Genomic DNA, 20717 nt, shown 5'->3' with positions numbered 1-20717 from the left:
GTTTCAATGACAGAGCTCGTCAGCACTGCAGTTTATTATTTATTGCTCTCATGACTGCAACCAATATGGTTTTTAACATGAAATTTTTCGCTGATCAGAGGTGGTGTGCATTTTCGTGCACCATCCGGATCCCCAGCTTCTTAGGGTCAAAAGAGCAGCTCCATCAGGCCAAACAAACTTTCTGAAATCAAAGCCCAAGCAGGCCGGCACGAAATTTTGTACGTTTAAGATTTGTCTAATATCCTGCTTTTTAATGTCTTGTCAAGTGGTGACACAGCACCAGGTCATCAATGTAGCGGGGTGGGCGACGTCATCTCTGCAAGCAGGCATCCTCGAACGATCGTTTTTGGGGATACAATCACTTATGTGCGATTTCGCATCTTGGCATCAGATGTGTCACAGGCCTTCTGTTGTGCCATGCAAAGTGAGTTTGGCCCAGTAACGCATAAATGGGCTGGCTACAGTGAGTGCACATTGGCCTCTCTGGGCGGTGCTATGCTGGGAGCATGTTTGTGTTTGTCCCGTGGCCAGCTGTCCCGGCGTTCGATTTTACAAACTTCAGGCAGCTTCAGGTTGTCCTGGGATCCCAGCTCACTTGACTTCCTAGCAGGACCAGAACCAGCGGGCTGCCTGAACTCCGAAAATCGAAGAGGGCCTCTCCCGTCAGAGTCGTGTGGCTCATGATTTGCGCATTTAATTTTCTCTGACATACATAAAATGTAGTGCCGCTGTACCATCTTGCTGGCGCTTTATTTCGGTATTCATTGAACTCGCGTTGTACTACGAAGTTTGCCGAAGGAGGATGTCACATTGTAGGGTTAAAGGTAAACTTTTTCTATGTTTATGGGTGATAGCGGGGCTTTGCAAAAGAGCCGCTGCTATCAGGATCGAACTTGGTGCATAGCTAAGAATAGCATTAGTGAATGTGGTACACGGCATGAGCCTCCACTTCGATGGGTGCCGCCATGTTTGTTGGTGCAATACTTTTACGTCGGGTTTGTGTGTCACTGCGAAATTTCAGGAAATAGTGTTCCGAATGCAAAGGCAAAACTGTATTTGTGTCTCATGCATGCGTAGTGGCGCTGATGTTTTCTTTTTTTTTTTTCCAGCCCCTATTAGAAAATTCCGTAATGTGCATGGCATGACATAAGTATATTGCATGATGTCATGTTCAATGCAGGCACGCGTACTCGATCGGTTTTGCGGTGAGCCTATGCCCACAATTTGTAGCTGTTGCACTGTGTTGCACCCTGGTTTAATAAACACGTTTGTTGACCTGTTTACGGTGCCTTCTCTGCGCTGTATAGACGAACCAGGCCTTAGCGCCCTTTGTGCTTTGCGGTGTGGAGGAATCTTGCGTCCTTTCATGACCGCACTTGCAGAGTAACCCTCGCAAACCTGCCGCCACAGCATGTCGATATATCAGTTAATATTTGCATCGTATATGGTAAGCACACCCGCGTTGGACCCTGTGCCAAAAGTGCTTGCTGCTGCCCCTAACCTGCGTTTCTGCCTGCGCCAGGACCTGCCCCGAAAGGTCAAATGGCTGTGCCACCACTGGGTGTTTAAATTTCTTGGCTAATTCGATCCTGACTAAAGGTCCCAGTCAGTGTCCATACATTTCTATAGGCCTAAACTTTTGTTACTTCGATCTCAGGGTGTCTATCAACCGGGAAAACCGGGAATTCTCAGGGATGTTGAGTAGTCTGGAAGAACTCGGGGAATTTGTGCCTCTATCAGGGAAAATTAATTGAAAGGGTCGAAAGTTGCGGTAATGCTGGCTCGAGTAAAAGACAGAAATTGTAATGAATCGTCTTTGATGTCCTGTTGTCGGCTGGAGGAGTTTCCAGTGTACAGTCAACGACCGACTTTCCGGATTGCCGATGATTCAGTGTATCAGCTTTTATTGAAAAAATTAGCTGCTGTCAGCAATGGCACGGACTCCGCTTTTGTGGTCCTTGCGATTGGCTTAGAAACTTAGAAAACATGGTGCGTTGCATAATGCCGGGTCCTGAAAGTCAGCTTCGCCTCTGTACAGAAATGTTACATGGTGAAGCATACGAAAAAGTATTGCAGTGAAGCATAACAAGCGTGGGAAGGGGCTATTGCCACGGGAAACAGTATGTATTCCTTAATTATACACACGTGCACCCGGTATTTCCTGTCACAGTACGAGCGCCGATATGCCTAATATGTGTACCGACAGTCCTTCGGAGCGTTTTCAAACATGCCTGTGGCGGTTTGAGCCCCTAAGGGCAGTAAATGACACGCATTTATTTTTTTCCAACTGGCCGATTTTTCGAACGTTTTCGCAACCCCTAGGGAGTTTTAAAAATTGGCCGTGGACTGTGCAACTGACCAAGATGCTTCAAATGGTCATTGGGGCGAACGAGTGGCAGAAGGAGGACAAGAACAGAAATGATGTACGCATTGAGGAATAAACGGGAAAGGAAGCTTCCTGTTGCCATTTTGAAGGAGCTTGAGCTCAAAAAACAGTTTTGGCTGATGCCGAGATGCAGGTGTCCCGCATCCAAACCAATATAAACTCTTTAAAGCAGTGAAACACAACACTCAGGCTTCATGCACGGGCTGAGAGTATGCCAGGACAGTTGAGGTTGACTTACGAGCGGTTGAGAGAGAATCCCAATTGTGACAGAGTTCGGGCCTCATACCACTGAGCTTGCTATCAGTTGATAGAAATAGCTCATATTCGAATATATTTGCTTCTATGTGCTTCTTCTTTTTATTCGTATTTGTGAATGTCTGACTTATTCGCAATTTTTTTCGAGGACACTTTATTTGCTGTGCATTTTACTAACCCCTGCCTTCTATTCTCTTATTGAATAACATAAACACTACTTCTTAGTATTCAAATTGGATTAAGTCGCTTTTTAAATTTTTTTCTTGTGCTTACTCGAGAGTGACAGCATCAGGCGATATGGTTTCAGCCCGTCTTGACATAAAACATAGTTCTGCATCACTCAGGGAGATGGGCAAAGGCACTCAGGGAAAACCTGGAAAACTCGGGGAATTTGGAAATGTCAACTTGGTAGACACCCTGCAGCTGTAGCCACCGCTGCGGCAATGCTAGGCCTAGCTGCTTCGACATTCGCTGTGAAGCTTCTTGTTGTTGGGTGCCGTGTTTTTTATTGAAAGAATTCGCTGCTGCCAGCAATCGCACGGACTCGCCTTTGTGGTCCTCGCGATTGGCTTAGGAGCTTGGAAAGCACGATGCATTGTATAATGCCTGTTCTTAAAAATGAGCTTTGCCTCCGTACAGAAATGTTAAGCCCGGGATACATGGAGCGTTCGTTCACGGCGAACATTGTGCGGCAGAAATAGACGCGGCAGGATGACGCCGGTTGTTCGCTGGCTTCGCTTGTATGCAGCAACAAACGGGCGGATGCCGCCGCGCGCCCACCACATTGTTGCCAGACTTTACGAATGTGTTTCTGGATAACAAAAATAGCATAAGCAGGATTTTTCTTTTATTAGTTACCGTCGCTTACAAAACAACTTCGAAAAAAGTTTCATAGAGGCACTTACGAACGATTTCTACACATTTCATTTAGCTGGCTGGCTTTGCGCCGTTTGGCGGGTCTGGCTACGTTGAGTGAGCAGTCAACACGGAGTGCAGGCATTGCAGAAAGTTTTTGTGGTTCTCCAACAGCGACGTTTACTTTACGTAAAAATAAATTGTGGTTATTGATGTTTACTTCAGTGTCATTTCCTGTTTTAAAGCCTCCTCCAAGAACAAGTGTTTAGTACTGCAGCCGGAGAGGATAGAATTATCGATATTTGGTGCGAAATGGGCATGTCACCGGCTCTCATTCTCTGTGCTCCAGGCATTGCGTGCGCTGCCTGGGCCCTCACAGATGCAAACAGCCAGGAGAGCAGGCATGGTCGGCTTCTAACTGTAATGTGTCGTCCCTCTTTTTCCTCGAGGCATTCGAGCAGACGGGACTTTTGGTTGTAGTAGAGCAGGGTGATTTCTAACCGAAGAAGCACAAAACCAAACTTTACGAGCACGCGTGCCAACAGCGGAAAAGGAAAAAAAAGAACAGCTTCGGGCGCCGCGAACGAGAAACCGTTTCATCCCCTATACCCAAGCCCATATGGGCACCCCCCCCCTCCCCCAATAAAAAGGCAATAATAAGAAAAGCAGAACAGTGCACATACTATTTTGCTGCTAGAAAAAAAAAAAGCATCGAGCACACAAGTTCCCGCGCGCCCTGACGCTGTTGTGGGCAAAGGGGTTTGTTCACGCGACGGGCTGCCGCGCAGGTTCCTGGACAAAACCTCTTGCTTTTGAACAACGCAGTCCTTTTTTTTATTTTTTTTTTTCCACTCGTTGCTGTTGGAAAATAATATCCTGAAAAGCACCGCAGGGAAGACAGCATTTCAACATTTCCATGGGAGTTCTCTGGCGCGGCCAAACAAGCGCAAACACCCACATTCTGTCACTCCAGCGTCGCCACGCCAGCCGCACGACGCACGCTTCGACGGAGGCACCAGCTAAAAAGGAAAAACAAGAACGTTCGACGGCTGCCGGAAGTCGATGGGAGATCGATCGTCGCGACGCCTGGTGAGCACAAGAGGCACTTCTGCCAGCGTGGATAGCCGGCGGGAGTCAAATTTTTGGACGTCGAAGGGCGAGCGTTCGACGCCGGCCGTTTCTCGCCTGGACGCCGGTTTTTCGCTCCATTTGAAAGTATTGCAGTGAAGCATAACAAGCGTGAGAAGGGGCTACTGCCACGGAACACAGTGTCTATGCCTTAATTATACATGCGTGCACCCCGTATTTCCTGTCACAGTACGAGCACTGATATGCTTAATACATGTACGACAGGCCTCTTTTCCAGCTTCTTTTCCATTCTTTTCCAACTGGCCGATTTTTCGGACGTTTTCTCGGCCCTAGGGATGTTCGAAAAATTGGACGTTGACTGTACAACTGACCAAAAAGATGCTTCAAATGGTCCGTGGGGCAGACGAGTGGCAGAAGGAGGACAAGAACAGAAAGGACCTATGCGATGAGGAATGAATGGAAAAGGACGTGTGCTGCCGCCGTTTTGAAGGAGCTTGAGCTCAAAAAACAAAATGCTGGCTGATGCTGAGATGCAGGTGTCCCTCATCCAAACCAAAATAAACTCTTTAAAGGGGCCCTAAACCACCCCTCGGGATTAGTGAAATAACATAGTCCGTGGGTAGCATACGCTGTTGTGAACATCTCAGCCAAGTTCTGCTGTCGTACGCAGTCTGTGGAGCTCACAAGCGGAGCGCAAAGTCACCTTTTTCTCAAACGCTCTCCTTTCAAAAACCCCATGATCCTCGCTCTTTTCTGCGTGCTCTATTTCGTCATAAAGCATACTCCAATACGTGGCTGCTATTGGTCGCTGCATGCGGCTACACCGCGGCCGCCGCGAGGTGCCGCCACGAGTCCAGTGGCTAAGCGCGCTGTGGCTCTCTGAGGTCAGCCGCGTTTGGCTTACATTTAGCATGGCATAGGCACCAAATCGGAAATTTGCACTGCGCTCCACGGTGACGTCTCCGCCGTAGCCTTCGCAGTGCAGGGCATTGGAGGAGGAAGGGGAGCACAGCTGAGGCCGTGTTTGATTGCCAATAACTCCGCTTCATCTGAACGCATTGAAGTACTTTTTGCGGCAAAGTGGTTGTGAAATAGTCTTTCTTCACCTCAAATGTCTTCTACACTTCGATAAAAAGTGGTTCAGAGCCACTTTAAGGGCCGATTTATGCTCAAGCCACTCATCGCCGCAAGCCACACCGCACGCTTGCGGTCGCGCGATAAATTGCACATATCCGGCACTTGTGCACAAGTTACCATTTACACTGTGTGCACAGTGTATACCTTGCACATTGTAAACCGAAATTTGTGCACAAGTGTTTGATACGTGCAATCTTTCGCGCGACCGCACGCATGCGGTGCGGCATGCGTGTGGCAAGTAGGATGAGAACAGAAAGGACCGACGCACCGAGGAATTAACGGGAAAGCAAGCGTGCCGCCGCCTCTTTGAAGGAGCTTGAGATCAAAAAACAAAGTGTTGGCTGACGCCGAGATGCAGGTGTCCCACATCCAAACAAAAATAAACTCTTTAAAGCAGTGAAACCCAACACTGAGATGTTGTGTAGGGGCTGAGAGTATGTCAGGACAGTTGAGGTTGATTTCCCAGCTGCTGAGAGAGAATCTTAGTTGTGACAAAGTTCAGGGCTCATACCGATGACCTTGCTATCAGTTGATAGAAATAGCTCATATTCAAAAATAATTTACTTATGTACGCATCTCCTTTTCATTCGTATTTGAAAATGTTAGACTCGATTTTGAATGGGTTTTACCATTTTTTTCGCTGTGCATGTTACTAACATCTTCCTTCTGTTTTCTTTTTAAATAAAATAGACATTACTCCTTACTGTTCAAACTGGATTAAGTTTTTTTTTTTTCTACATGCTTACTAGAGAGTGACAGCATTGGGCAACACGGTGTCCGCCTGTCCTGACGTAAAACAAAGTTCTGGCTCATTCAGGGAATTTTGCAAAGGCGCTCAGGGAAAACCTGGAAAACTCAGGGAATTTGGAAATGTCAACTTGGTAGACACCCTGCTGTGGTATACACTGCAACAAACTCAGAGTGTCTACCAACCGGGAAAACCGGGAATTCTCAGGGAATTTCAATAGTCTGCAAATACTCAGGGAAAACTCAAGGAATTTCTGCTTCTATCAGGGAAAATTAGCTGTCATTTTATTGAAAGGGAACGAAATTCGTGTTAATGCTGGCTCTAGTAACAGAGGAATCTCAACGAATCGTCATTGATGTTGTGTCATTGGCACGAGGTATTTCCAGAGTGGTTAACGACCGATTTTCCACACGCCCGATTTTTCGGACATGCCCGATAATTCGCACGGCTTTGCGGCACCACCACGTACTCCATATAGTCAATGTGTATTGCACTGACTGCAGGTATGAATTGGCACTAATCAAAGCCACCACTGCCGCCATTTTGATTATCTCGCTGCCTCGAAGCGGCACTCTCGCACGCAGATCCGCTGGCAGCCATAGCCACCACCGCGGCAACGTTAGGTCTAGCTGTATCTACGTTAGATCTATTAAGCTTCTAGGCGTGCGATGCCATGTTTTTCATTGAAAGAATTCGCTGCGGTCAGCAATGGCACCGACTCCGCCTTTGTCATCCTCACTATTTGCTTCGAAGCTCGCAAAACACAGCGCGTTGCGTAATGCCATTTTCTAGAAGTTAGCTTCGCCTCTGTACAGCAGTGTTACGCGGTGAAACATAACAAGCATGGGAAGGGACAATTGTCACGTGACACAGTATGTATTCTTTAATTATACACGCGTGCACCTCCGTCTCCTGTCACAGTATGAGCACCCATATGCCTAATCTGTGTACTGACAGGCTTTAAGAGTTTTTTCGGACGTGCCTGTGGTAATATGAGCCCTTAACACTTTCCTGTCCGTGGGAAAATAAGCACTTTTCGGGTGGTCTAGTAAACATTTTTTTGCTGCTACACCAAATGTTTGATATTAAAATGTTTAGTATCAATTTGTAGAAGAGGGAATGCGCTTTTTAATGGTGTTGTTTGAAAACAAACACTTATTACCAATTAATTGAAAAAAATCACCTAATAAAAAATTTGTAACAAAAACGAGAAAACTCCGCGAAAACGTCGATGCTGCTTTGCACCAAGACAACATAAAAAAAACTCAAAATATACATTTTGAAGGGACAGGCCGTATACAACATTCATGCAAATATAAAATTCCTATCTGTACAAGACATTTTTTTACAAAGGAAAATGTCATCCCTAGTGGCTATCGTGCCACCGCACAAAGCAGTTGCGTAATGTGGTGAAGCACAAGTTTGCGGAGCACATTCATGCAAATATAAAATTCCTATCTGTACAAGACATTTTTTTACAAAGGAAAATGTCATCCCTAGTGGCTATCGTGCCACCGCACAAAGCAGTTGCGTAATGTGGTGAAGCACAAGTTTGCGGAGCACGTCTCGCAGAAAACGTTCGTTTTTTTGTTCCACTTTCCGTACTCAATAGCACAATTTGCAGTTGCTGTATCTTTGTAGCTTCTGGGGCTTGTGCTGTTGATCCTTAGGGGCACATGTAGCGGGAACAGCAGGAGGAGCCTTGGGGTCTGGATGTTGTTGCTCATCAAGTCCTATGAGCTGCTCCACCAGCTCTAGCCTGAACGCGAACTGATCAAAGCGCGAACCGCTTGACAATTCAGGCACTTCGGGATGCTGCCGACGGTGCTCATCAAATAGAACAAAGCTGTTGACAACAGCAATATCTATACTGTGGAAAAACAGCGTTTTCCACCAGCGCACGCACTTCATCAGAACATTGTATGTCCCAATCAGCTGGTCCGATTTATCGACGCCGAGCATGCCCACATTGTACTTGTCAATCAGCATTGGCTTTTTCACCGATATTTCTTCCCACTTATTGTTCACTTTCCTTCTGCGCTTGGCAAGTACGAATTTGTTGGCTGTGTGGGCTGTCGACATCATGTGAACAACACGCTTGTCTTTCCATTGTAAATATAGAACGTCCTGGTCCCGTAGCCAGCGAACATCTCCTCTCTTTGCTTTTTTTTCCCCATTGGGTGTCCTTAAGCTCGGCTGGAAAGCCCCGACGATCCTTGCGCGTTGTGCCACAAGCAAGCGTCTTGCGCTCCAAGAAGTGTACAAACAAGGATGTCGACGTGTAAAAGTTGTCTAAATAAATGATGTAGCCTTGATCTAGGTAGTCCTCTGCGAGTCGCGTCACAACTTCGAATGCCAGCCCACGTGCGCTTGGTGCTTCACGCTTTCCTGTGTATACACTGAACTGAACAGTGTAACCAGATTTGGAATCCGCCAAAACCCACAATTTATACCCCCATTTTATAACTTTGTCCCGCATGTACTGTCTAATTCCGGATATGCCTTTTGACTTTACCATCCTCTCGTCAACGGAGAGGCTCCGATCAGGTTGGAAGAATTGGGCAGATGAGGCGTTGATGTGCTTCAGCAGCGAAGCTATACGATGCAGCTTGCCATGGGATGCGGCAGTTGTCTTCTCAGGGTCGGACACACTCAGGAATGCAAGCAACGCTTTGAATCGATTTCTTGGCATTACCGAAGGTGGAAAAAGACCAAAAAATAATTTCCACGTGTTCCAGTAGCAGTGCAAGCGCGGCACTTGTAGAATACCCATGTAATTGAGTAGTCCGATAAACTTCTTCATCTCATCGGGAGTCACTTCTTTCCAAGAGCCGTCTCTCTCACTGTATGATTGCTTCTCCAAAAGATGCATCCACACGTATTTATTTGTCATGTTGCATATCTCGGTGATTATTTCCGCCGTGAAGAACAGCGCGAAGAAGTCGACGGCTCTTGCGAAGCGCCGCGCAGAACTACGGAGTGCAGTGCCGAGGTCAACTCCCAGCCGTCTTCTCACGCAAAACTCCACTCTTTGTGCCGCCGCCGACAAGTGGTCGTGTCCAAACGACGTTGACACCCTGCAGATAAGAGTCGTAGCCTTTAGAACACGCCGCATGTCTTTAGATCTGATCGCGGCCGCGATAAAATGGCTCGGAGTGGAAAACGGAACTTACCGGCGGATACCTTTCGACGTTCCGGGGCTACTTGACGCACTTTCACCATCCATGCTGAAGTCGGATGAGTTAAAATTATATCCCGAGTCTCCGCTGCTACCATCATCACAAAATTCTGATGCAGACTCATCGGAATCCGTCGAAACTCGCCGTTTCCGAGGAGCAGCTGCGCGAGACGTCGACGCCATATCCGAAACTACGCGTGCTCGTCAAGCGCGATTAAAAGGCGTTTTAAAAATCCCTTTCACGGCCAAAAAAGGAAACACAGAAGCGAAACTTGAAAAATAGTTATCCTTTTATGCGCTGGATGGCGCTAGCTGTCCATAAGCGCTCCGAACGGGAGAAAATCGACGTTGAAACCATTGACAACATACTGTCGATGGGCATAGGCGCGGACAGGAAAGTGTTAAAGGCAGTTAAAGACATGCATTCATTTTTTTTTTTTTTTTTTCGGACTGGCTGATTTTTCTAATGTTCTTGCGGCCCCTAGGGAGTCCGAAAAATCTGATGTTGACTGTACAACTGACCAAGAGGTTGCTTCAAATGCTCCATGGGGTGAACGCGTGGCGGAAGTAGGATGAGAATAGAAAGAACCGACGCACTGAGGAATTAACGGGAAAGGAAGCGTGCCGCCGCCTCTTTGAAGGAGCTGGAGCTCAAAAAACAAAGTGTTGGCTGTCGCCGAGATGCAGGTGTCTCTCATCGAAACCAAAATAAACTCTTTAAAGCAGTGAAAGCCAGCACTGAGATGTTGTGTACGGGCTGAGAGTATGTCGGGACAGTTGGGGTTGGCTTTTCAGCTGCTGAGAGAGAATCTTAGTTGTGACAAAGTTCAGGCCTCATACCGATGAACTTGCTATGAGTTTGTAGAAATAGGTTATATTTGAAAATATTTACTTCTGTTTGCATCTCCTTCTTATTCTTATTTGAAAATGTTCAACTCAATTTGGAATAGGTTTTAACATTTTTTTGCTGTGCATTTTACTAACACGTTCCTTCGGATTTATTTTTAAATAATATAGATATTACTCCTTACTATTCAATAGGAACAAGTCATTTTTTGTGTCTATATGCTTGCTAGAGAGTGAGAGCATGGGGCAGCATGGTGTCAGCCTGTCTTGACCTAAAACAATGTTTTGGCTCATTCAGGGAAATTTTGCAAAGGTGCTCAGGGAAAACCTGGAAAACTCAGGGAATTTGGAAATGTCAACTTCGTAGACACCCTGAAACTGGCCGATGCTGAAACGAAGAAGGCACTTGAACAACCAGAGCCGCCACTGCTTGTGATTCCTTTTTTAAGAGTGGATTCCAACTGCCTTCTCACATGTGTCATACGTAAAACGAGAGAAAAGCACTGGAACAATCCGAATAATCGTCATAGACGACTCCAAAGATTAGACCCTATCATGAAATTTAGGCTACCACCTGAAGATTAACGCAGCTGTGCCACTCTCCTGCACAGATTTAGACTGGAGGTAGCATTTACGCGCGGGTACATGCAACGTGAATGAGAACGTAGGTTGTGTGCTCTGTGACTGCGCTCAGTACATGGAAGAGCGTCGAAACTTCAACAATGACCTTACGCGTCTCGACAGCCTGCCGCCGTCAGACTTTATTTTAGGCCCTTGGCCAGACATTAATTAGTCTTAAGGCCATTCAAGCCTTACTTGATATTTTTTTAAGAAGTACGAGCCTGGACTGTAGACATTGAGTAGTCCAGATTGCTTGCTATATGTTTTATATCTTCCTCCTCGCATCATCGTCGCCCATCATGCACCTTTTTCTTCCCTCTTCCTTTCGCTTTTCCCCTTCCCCCAACTCTGAGTAGCTGGCTAGAGGAATTTACTTCAGGTTGACCTCTCTACATTTTGTATCATTAAACATTTCTCTAATAACCTAAACAATCCCACATTGTCAAAATTAAACCGAAGTCCCCCACTACAGTGTGCTTCCTAATCTTATCGTGGTTTTGGCACATAAAACCCTGGAATTTCATTAATTTAACATGTTTTTGGCATTCTAGAAGATAGCCTGCATCGCAGAGTGAACTCTGGCAATTCTAGGAATGGTCTGCCAGTCCATTTACATTGTTGTGGAGTTGTTGACTTCAGCTAATTTCATTTCTTGCAGAGTCTGAAGATGAGGACGAAGCAGATGAGAAGCCTACTGCTGATGGCAAGACGGAAGCACCCGCCAAGACTACAGACTGTGCAGAGCCCACGGTGAGGTCCATATTCTGAGCAAGAGGGATCAGTTGAGAGGCCTGTTGAGTGAAGCAGCTCAGGTTTTGAAGGCAGGCTGGCCTGTAATATGGTTTAAGGAAGTGTTTGAACGTCATGCACACTACATTACAGCTGGAGCGTCAAGAAGGTTGTACTAATATTCATTACTGCATCCATTCACTTTACCATCATTGCTCTTGAGAGCAAGAAATTGGTCATATTGCAGGCCAAGGTACAAAATAATGGTGCTAATGCAGGAAAACTAAGCTGGTTTACAACTAGCCTCCTGAACTGATAGGCTTTTCACAAGTCAGTATAAAAACCAAAGAAAGAAACCTGTCCTTTACATTCTGAAATTGCCCAGTGATTCAAAGTTGTTACCGTTCAGTTGTGCTTGATTCTTCTTTACACCAGTTGACTTATATTCAGGTTAACTAATTCACTAAGACATTCCCCCATAACCTGACGAATTCCATCCACCACCTTGTGCAGTTTTATGCGTGTGATTGATGAGTTGTCAAGTAAAAAAAAAATGGAATCTGATAGTTACGGCATCAAATTGAATGAGCTTTCTTCTCTCTCTAGTGATGTACTGTTTACTTAGTTAACATCAGACTTGTGTGTAACGAATTGCACCTAAATAATTAGTCAAAAACCTTAATAACGAAGTGCTTCAGACTTCCAAAATCCTTCATTATACAGGTCATTTTGTTACTGCTCGCAATAGAACAGACTAAACAAATTTAAGAAGCACTTAAGACAAATACTAAGTTGTCGTGGACAGTTAAAATACAATTGCAGAGACCTCGCAGCTGCTGTTTCGTGCCAAGAAAAGACTTGGCTTACAAGAACATTGTCTGAAGGGTCCACATACCTTTAGCACAATTCAAATCGCCTGCACTCGAGCGGGGAGGGGTGACATTGCATATGCCATCACTGCTCTTTACTGCCATCAGTAAGTAAACCGGTGCCCGACAGACGGTATTACAGTTTTCTGTGCAAAACTCAAACATGTGGCCATGGAGAAACTGAGCCAGGGCATACCATTGGCTTCACCGCTGCATCGGTTCTTAGTCAAGTGGCATGGACATTTCGGGAATGTTGCTTTATCACATGGTCGTGGCATTCCTGGTACTTTCAGTTGCTGCGAGTTTCATGAGCCAGTAAAACTAGCACAGCACTATGCGATAACAAAGCTAATAAAACGCGAAAGCGCAAAACCTTTCAACCACTCAAATTGGTGTCAGGTGTATCATCAATGAGTTATTTCTGAAAATCAAAAATAACTGGACAAGTAACATTTATTTTTGTCTTGAAATGGAATACAATGAACTTTTTATAACGAGTGGTTGAGCACTAGTGACGGAATCGTAATTAGGAGTGCATTCGTCGTCGGGCTACAGTGAAACTTTGTTAACCATGAACACCACATTAGCGAAATTTTCAGAAATCCCCTGCCGACTGCTTATAGCTTCAATGTAAAAAATATTTTAGTACTGCAAACTTCAGAATGCCGAAGCCTTCAGAATAATGAGCATTATTCAGTTTACGTGTCATGTTAATGCCTCAGTACTACAAGCTGATACAGTCGAACCTGGCTATATCGAACTCGCAAAGCAATGCCTATCAGTTCGATATAGAGCATAATTCGATATAAGCCTGCTGAATAATTGGATGTCATAAAAGCACATACCATTTATAAAATCACTTTATTGATGAAACTAGCTTAGTTTCGCATGAAGTAGTCCTGCATTTCTTTCTGCTTTGGCAGTTTCGCTGCCTGCGACGCACACACTTCTCCACATTGTCTGAGGAGTCTAGAGCAGCTGAGGCCGCAACCTTCCGCATTCGCGCAGGAGCACCAGACTAGTGCGAGCGCACCAATCACTTTGGAGGATGTGGGCAAAGGACCGTCGCTGCTTTGCTCATCGTACCCACTTTCACTTGAGCCCGGTACGATGTCTGCAATGTAGTCTTCGTTTTCGGGCTCTCCCGTGGTCGCGACACCATCATTTGCACTCACAAACTCGTCCACTGTTGATTCGTCCACTGCTTCCGGAAATTCTGACAGCTCACTCCAAGTTTCTGCAACACCGGCAACAGCTGCGTCGCATTCACCAGAATTTACAGTTATCACTGAACACGCAGGAGCCGGCACGGCTGAAGCAATTTCGGATGAACCACTCCTACACGGCCGCGCGTATGCGTCGGGCGCCACGGGCACCGGGGCGAGAGTTTGGCTGTTCTAGCCCTTATTTCTCCCTTGTTCTTCAAGATCGTCCAGAGAGTGTTCCTTGGAATCATTCACGCTGCGGGGACACATCCGACTTCTCACCGCGTTCGACCTGATTTATGATTTCGAGCTTCACAACAAAAGGCAAATTCTGCTGCTTCATCACGGCAACGCTGCGGGAGAAGGCCCACAAGGCACACACACAATGGACCAGAAAAAGCACCGAGACAACTCTCACTTTCGCCATTTTGCATGACGAGGGCACAAGAGCCTCTGATTGGCTGTCTGAGCGAGTGCTGCGGGCAGGACAGCATCATTTTTTGCAGAGGGGTGTCGACGGCTCGTCCGAAGCAGCGCGGTCACTGTAGGGAAAGCGGTTGGATGGAGCCGCGCCGTCGGGGTTCCCCGCAACCGCGAGGGAAAGCCAACTTCTGGGTGCACTTTTCCGCCGCTCGATGTTCGATATATCGGGAGTCGCTGCTATTTTTGTTCTATGTAAACGTAATTTTTGTTATATATACTCATTGTAATAATACCGTGCCCGAAATTGTTCGATATAGTCGGGTTTGACTGTATTCCGAATTTTAGGGATTGCTAATTTTCTGTGTTTCCTTTGTGGCAGCCGGAACAGTAATCTAGCAAATGACAAGGTGGAGAAAGCGGCTGCCTCGGTGCATCGCTTGGAAAACAGACTCATCAGGCTTTTCAAGCGCATGCTCTGCCTAGCAAGGGAGACGCGTCTCTTCCTTCTTTCACTCTTCTTTTTGTGCGCGCTAGCAGTCGTACTAGCTACGCGCGCGGAGCGACGAAACTTCTATGATCGCAGAGATGCCAGACAGTCACACTTTTCAGGCGGTGTCGTTTGCACATGCTTGCACTCAAAATAGTTAATGTGTCACCTCAAACGAAACTGTTGTGTCCGTGGCAAGCAATGTGAAAAACAAACAAAAAAAACCTGCTCGCTTTACAGGTGACATGGAACTTCTTTGTCGGTGCTTTCCTCACCATCAGTGTCTCTCGTGCGTGCCACTCTATATACAGTGCTGCAGTTGTGCATAGCAACAGAATCTATGGAAAATAGCAACTACACGGACCGAGAGAGCCAACAGCGACATTTTTGGAGTCGCTCATACAGTGACAACTGATGGGTTAATGGGCGAAATGGATAATTTTGGAGCTTTGCTTTGGAATATTTGGAATTTTGTTTGTGTATGCATCTCCTTTTTATTTGTACTAGAGAATGTCCTACTCAATTTGCAATTTTTTTCGAAGGCATTTTATTTGCTGTGCATTTTAATAACTCCTCCAGTCTATTCCTTTTTTTTTAATAACGTAAACACTATTCCTTATTATTCAAGTTGGATTAAGTCAGTTTTCTTTAAAATATTTTTCATATGCTTACTAGAGAGCACGGTGTAAGAGTAGGTTAGGTGAGGGAACGGCGCGGGCGCGCCGCTACACAGGAAGGAGGTTGGAGCATTCTGCTTACACGGCGGTCAACAGAGGGTGCTACTGACTGTTCCCCGGGTCTCCCGCTTTCGCCTTCGCGCCATTCGATTGTTTTTGTCTGCTTGGGCTTGTCCCTGGTTTCGTGCGCGCGTTTAGTCAGATGTAACTCTCGGATCGACTTATTCTATGTGGCTTGTGCGGTGGTGAAGTGCTTCGTGCCATTTTGTAAAAGCGGCTACAAGTCGTGTAAGGAGAAGTACTCGCTTTTCAAGCCGCCCCAGGATGACGCAAGGCTCGAAGCGTGGCGGCAAGCAATACCTCGCATGGACCGTGTACTACAAAGAACAGATCGTGTTTGCGAAAGGCATTTTGCTCCCTACTTCATCTTGAAGATGTGGTCAGCGGAAGTTGATGGCCATGTGTTAATGTCCGGCAAGAGAAGAGCGGGCCTTACGAAAGATGCCATTCCATCTATATTCGAAGGAGCGCTGAGCTATCTTTCAAGACGGACCAGGAGCTCTCGCAAGACAGCGAAGCGACCATCTGGTCGTGTAGCCTCTTGTTCAGCCTCTCAACAGAGCACCAGCGTAGTTCGATCAAGACTGCTCGCCGACACGACTCAACCTGTGTCCTCTCCCGATGAAAGCGACTGCGTTGCGAAGACCTGCGAGGCCTCGCCGTTTGAAACACTCTTCAACGAAGCGGGCAGCATTTGCTTACCTCAGCATTCATGGGCAGCACATCGCACCGACGTTGAAGGGGTGAGAGACATTGTGTTTATTGACGCACAGGTAATACACAGGCAAAGGAACGGTTCTTCCGTAATTTTCAATAGAAAGACTTTGCATGTGAAGAGTGACCTCATAGTTGAGGTGCATGTCTTTGGCAGGCCCGTTGATTGTGCTGCTGTTGGTGTAAATTCGTGTGCCACGTCGCCATCTGATATCGAAGTCATGCTCAAAACCATTGATAGCCTGAACGTGTGCCGAAGAGGGCCGAGTTTAAAGGACTTCCCGAGTGTGCATCCAGAGTGTGCTTCGGTAGACTCCCAGAAGAGCTGGAGACACAAGTGCCTACTACTGTTGCCTGGAGGAGCCATATGTCATCACTGCAGCGGTCTCGCTGACACCTTGAGGTTGCACGCCGACCCCCAAGCTGCGAGAGCGAAAGAGGAGCAACCATGGAAACGCATCAGGCTTTCCGTGCAGCCTTCCCAGCAGGAAAAGCTCAAAGCTTTGCGCCGGGCAAAATCAGCGCTCCAGCAGTCACAAGCGCGACTTATTAAGCGCAACAAACTGTTGATCAAGCAGATACAGGACACCAGGACGGAGCTAACAAAATTGCAGGATGAAGACGTCAAAGATAAATTTTGTAGAACTAACGCTTTCTTCCAGTCATTTATACCTCGTACAGCAGCAGAGTGGAATCACCTTCCCGCACTGACAGCCACCATCAAAGATTACCAGCTTTTCAAGAACACCTTAGCTAATATTGTATGAGTAGACACGCTTGTTAACATTTATTGCGATACTCCTATTCCTTGTATCACATTTCCTATTTTTTCTTGTTTTGTATGCCTGTAACCACTCCCCTCTCCAATGCCAATGGCCCTGAGGGTACATGAAATAAATAAATAAATAAAACTCCAGGCATTGGATATACCACCAGCGCAGCTGCTTTTGTTAGAGGAATGCATTTCAGCTGCCAAGAGCACAACAAAAAGAAACCGGCGATACACAGATGACTGGATTCTCTTGTGTCTCCTTCTACAAATACGCAGCCCTGCTACGTACTCTTTTTTTGCGAAGCAACGACATTTTGCCTTTGCCATGTGTTAGTACTGTAAGGAAGTACATCAGCATGGTGGGCTTGAAATGTGGTTTCAATGAAAACGTCTCCCAAGCCTTGAAGTTGAAAGTCTCTAAGAAAACTCCCTTTCGTCGCCGGGGAATGCTGATAACGGATGAAATTCAAGTGAGAAAAGAAATGGCTGTAAACTCAAAAACGATGACCTACGCTGGTCTCGTCGATCATGGGGAGAGAGAAAATCAAAGCAGTGAGCTGGCGGATCATGGTCTTGTTTTTGCTTTTTCTCCTTTCGGAGAAAATTATTTACAGCCGGTGGCTGTGTTTGCATCGAAAGGGTCAACAAAGGGAACGCTCCTTGCTCAGCTCTTGATTCAGTGTATTGTACATTTAGAGAAAGCCGGCTTGTTTGTCGACGGAGTTGTGCGACGGCGCTTCCACGAACCGCGCGATGTGGAAACAGCGCGGCATCAGTGGAATACTCGGACAAGTGGTCAACTGCTTTGAGCACCCAACGGACACTTCAAGAAAGGTATACGTTTTTTCCGACGCACCCCATCTCTTTAAGTGCATTAGGAACCGTCTGCACGACAAGAAAGTTCTCAAAAAAGATGGCCACTTTATTAGATGGTCGTGCTACGACGCTGTGTTTGTTGCCGACAGCAAGAACACTGGTGCGCTTCGAGTCTGCCCCAAGCTTACTTACAACCATGTAAACCCGTCGAACATGCTGAAGATGAGGGTAAAGCTGGCCACACAGCTTTTCAGCAATTCTGTTGCCAAAGGAATCATGTTTTATGTCGCAGAGTTGCGCCAAGGTTGGCTGATGCGGAACCGACAGCTAAATTTACACTTTTTTTGAACGACTTGTTCGACGCTCTAAACCGCCGGTACCCTGCAGAGGGCATTCAACCAGGAAGCAGAGATTTCACTACTCTCCAAACTGCATCTGAATGGCTCGACTCATGGGAACAACAGGTTGTAAACAGTGACATTCCAAAAGACCTCTTTTTGACCCAGTCGACTGCCGAAGGTCTGCGCGTTACGCTGAAATCTGTCCAACAACTTTCTACCTACCTTCTAAAAGACTGCGGTTTCAAGTACGTGTTGTCGGCCAAAATGAACCAGGACCCCATAGAATGCTTTTTCGGAATAATCAGACAGGTGGGACGTCAAAATGAACATCCGACCTTTCCCACATTCTTGCAGTTATACCGCAGGCTAAGCATGTATTCTTTGTTAAAACCTCTGCAGTTTGGAAACTGTGCAGCGTCTGATAACAGTCAGGCTGCCGTTGTTACTTTGGCGGATTTAAGGGAGATATATCAGAGTTCAGGTATGGAGCAGCCAAATAAACAGCAAGAATTAAAGCAGAAGCTTCATGGGCTGATCGACGTAGGCAGCTGGGAATGTGATGACATATTAGAGCTAAACGACTGCGACGCAGACGTTGTAGACTGCATTGTATACTACGTCACTGGCTTTGTGTCAAGAAAACTCGCAAATGAGGCCTCCTGTACGATTTGCAAGGAGGCGCTTGAGGGAACAAAAGGGATCGCAAACGTGCCTGAAGCCGACCTGGTGAATTGAAAAACGAGAGGCAGGCTGATGCACCCGAATATGCATCTTTTTGATCTCTTCAAATACTGTGAGCAGAAGTTTGAAAAATATGCGAGTGACAGGCATGCGTTCGATAGGACAATTGATGCCGTTCTGGAAAAGTTCGTTTACATTTCCATGCAGTCTTCACAAAGAAGACATGCTTGCGAAACTGATCCACTACTATGTCTGCTTGCGTATGCGTCAATACTGCAGGCAGTTGAAAAGCCAGAAAGACAAAAAGAGCTAGGACTTGCGAAAATTGTCAAAAGTTGTGTGAGCCAGTGGTTTGAAGCGACTGCATGAGCGCTGAAATTTACTTTGCCGTGCCATATTTTCCCTCACTTTATTCTCCCACATTAACCAGTTGTTTCCGGACTTGTGCTTCTGTCAGAATTGTTCAATAAATTTCGAAGAGCTTTGACTTTCATGGAGTGAAGCGTCTTCATGATCTTTGTGGGGGGAGTATGGATATAATTCATGTTATCGTAATATCACGCTAACATCCGAGGTGGTGCGCCCGTGTATCTTTTTGGCATTGGTATGGGTCTTTCCCTTGCACAGGGTAATGTTCAGCAATATCTAATAACTGGCAGAGTTAGTACGAAGCCTGCAATGCGAAATAAAAGACAGTGTTTTATTAAACACATGTGCATGCCATCAACGCCACGTCACACTAGGGCCTCGTATACTGATTTCGACGCTTTGTTTAAAAGAGGTTAAATGTTTTTGTGTAAATAAAGGACACTTTACATCCCCAAAGTAGAATACCAGAAGAGGAAATCTTAAGGCCAGTTAACCACGCAGTTCAAGGAAATACAGGCCCAACGCAACGTATAGCGCTCGCGCCGGTGTGGCCCGGTCGCGAGCGGAGCGGGGAAAAGTTGGTCGCGCCATCTGTCGGCTGCCTCCAAAAGTAGAATGTTATGACAGGGCACTGGGCGCGGGCGTTCTGTCACCTAAACTACTCTTGCACTGTGCTAGAGTGTGACAGCATTGGGCCATATGATTTCAGCCCGTCTTGACACAAAACATAGTTCTGCATCACTCAGAGAATTTTCTCAGGAAAAACCTGGAAAACTCTGGGAATTTGGAAATATCAACTTGGTAGACACCCTGGTTACTTTTTTTTTTTTTTTTTTTTTTTTTTTTTGTAACCAATTACATGTAGCAAGTTACTTCATTGAAGAGTATGCTGTAACAGGCAGTGCAGTTGTCATGCAACAGCCCCGCAGTTGTGCATCCTCAGAGGCAAGTCCATCTGCTCAGTATTTTTGTCATCCTAATGCTGCACCAGATGTTGACTTACAAATCAAACAAATTATATTATTAAATGCTGTGGTTTTATGGGCCTAAATTACAATCTGATCATGAGACATGCCATAGAGGGGGACGGTAGAATAATTTTGGGCATCTGTTTATCATGCGCCTAATTCTAATAAACAAGCACTTTTGCCTTTTTCTCCCATTGAAGTGCAGCTGCTGCAACCAGTATCATACCTGCGATTTTGAGCTCTGCAGCTCAGTGCCATAGCCTCTAATGAGCTCCTTCGGCAGCTCCTTCACTCACTCCAACGTGCCCATCGAGCGAGTTTTCACTGTCACTGCTGATGTCTTCATAAAAAACTAGGGGAGAAGACCAAAGAAAGTTTACAAATTTAATTGTTAGTGAAGATAAACAAAGTGTGAATTGCTGAAGAGGATGCACTTAAATCTCCATGAATCAATCACTGCTCTCCCACTTGTCCCTCTGCCAGATCTATTC

General features: G+C 46.1%; 1 protein-coding gene across 4 annotated transcripts in view; it reads left to right on the top strand.

Annotated features, from left to right (window-relative positions):
* Positions 1-20717, top strand: part of LOC142557795 (uncharacterized) — a 148917-nt gene that overhangs the window by 108536 nt on the left and 19664 nt on the right. For all 4 annotated transcript variants that reach the window (XM_075669917.1, XM_075669915.1, XM_075669914.1 and 1 more), the window contains exon 9: positions 11774-11865. In XM_075669917.1, the coding sequence (XP_075526032.1) occupies positions 11774-11865 (92 nt within the window). The remainder of the gene's footprint in view (positions 1-11773; positions 11866-20717) is intronic.

The sequence above is a fragment of the Dermacentor variabilis genome, chromosome 9 (assembly GCF_050947875.1).
Source record: "Dermacentor variabilis isolate Ectoservices chromosome 9, ASM5094787v1, whole genome shotgun sequence".
NCBI classification, from domain to species: Eukaryota; Metazoa; Arthropoda; class Arachnida; order Ixodida; family Ixodidae; genus Dermacentor; species Dermacentor variabilis.
The sequence above is the reverse complement of the archived record's forward strand: the minus strand, read 5'-3'. Positions and strand labels throughout refer to the sequence as shown.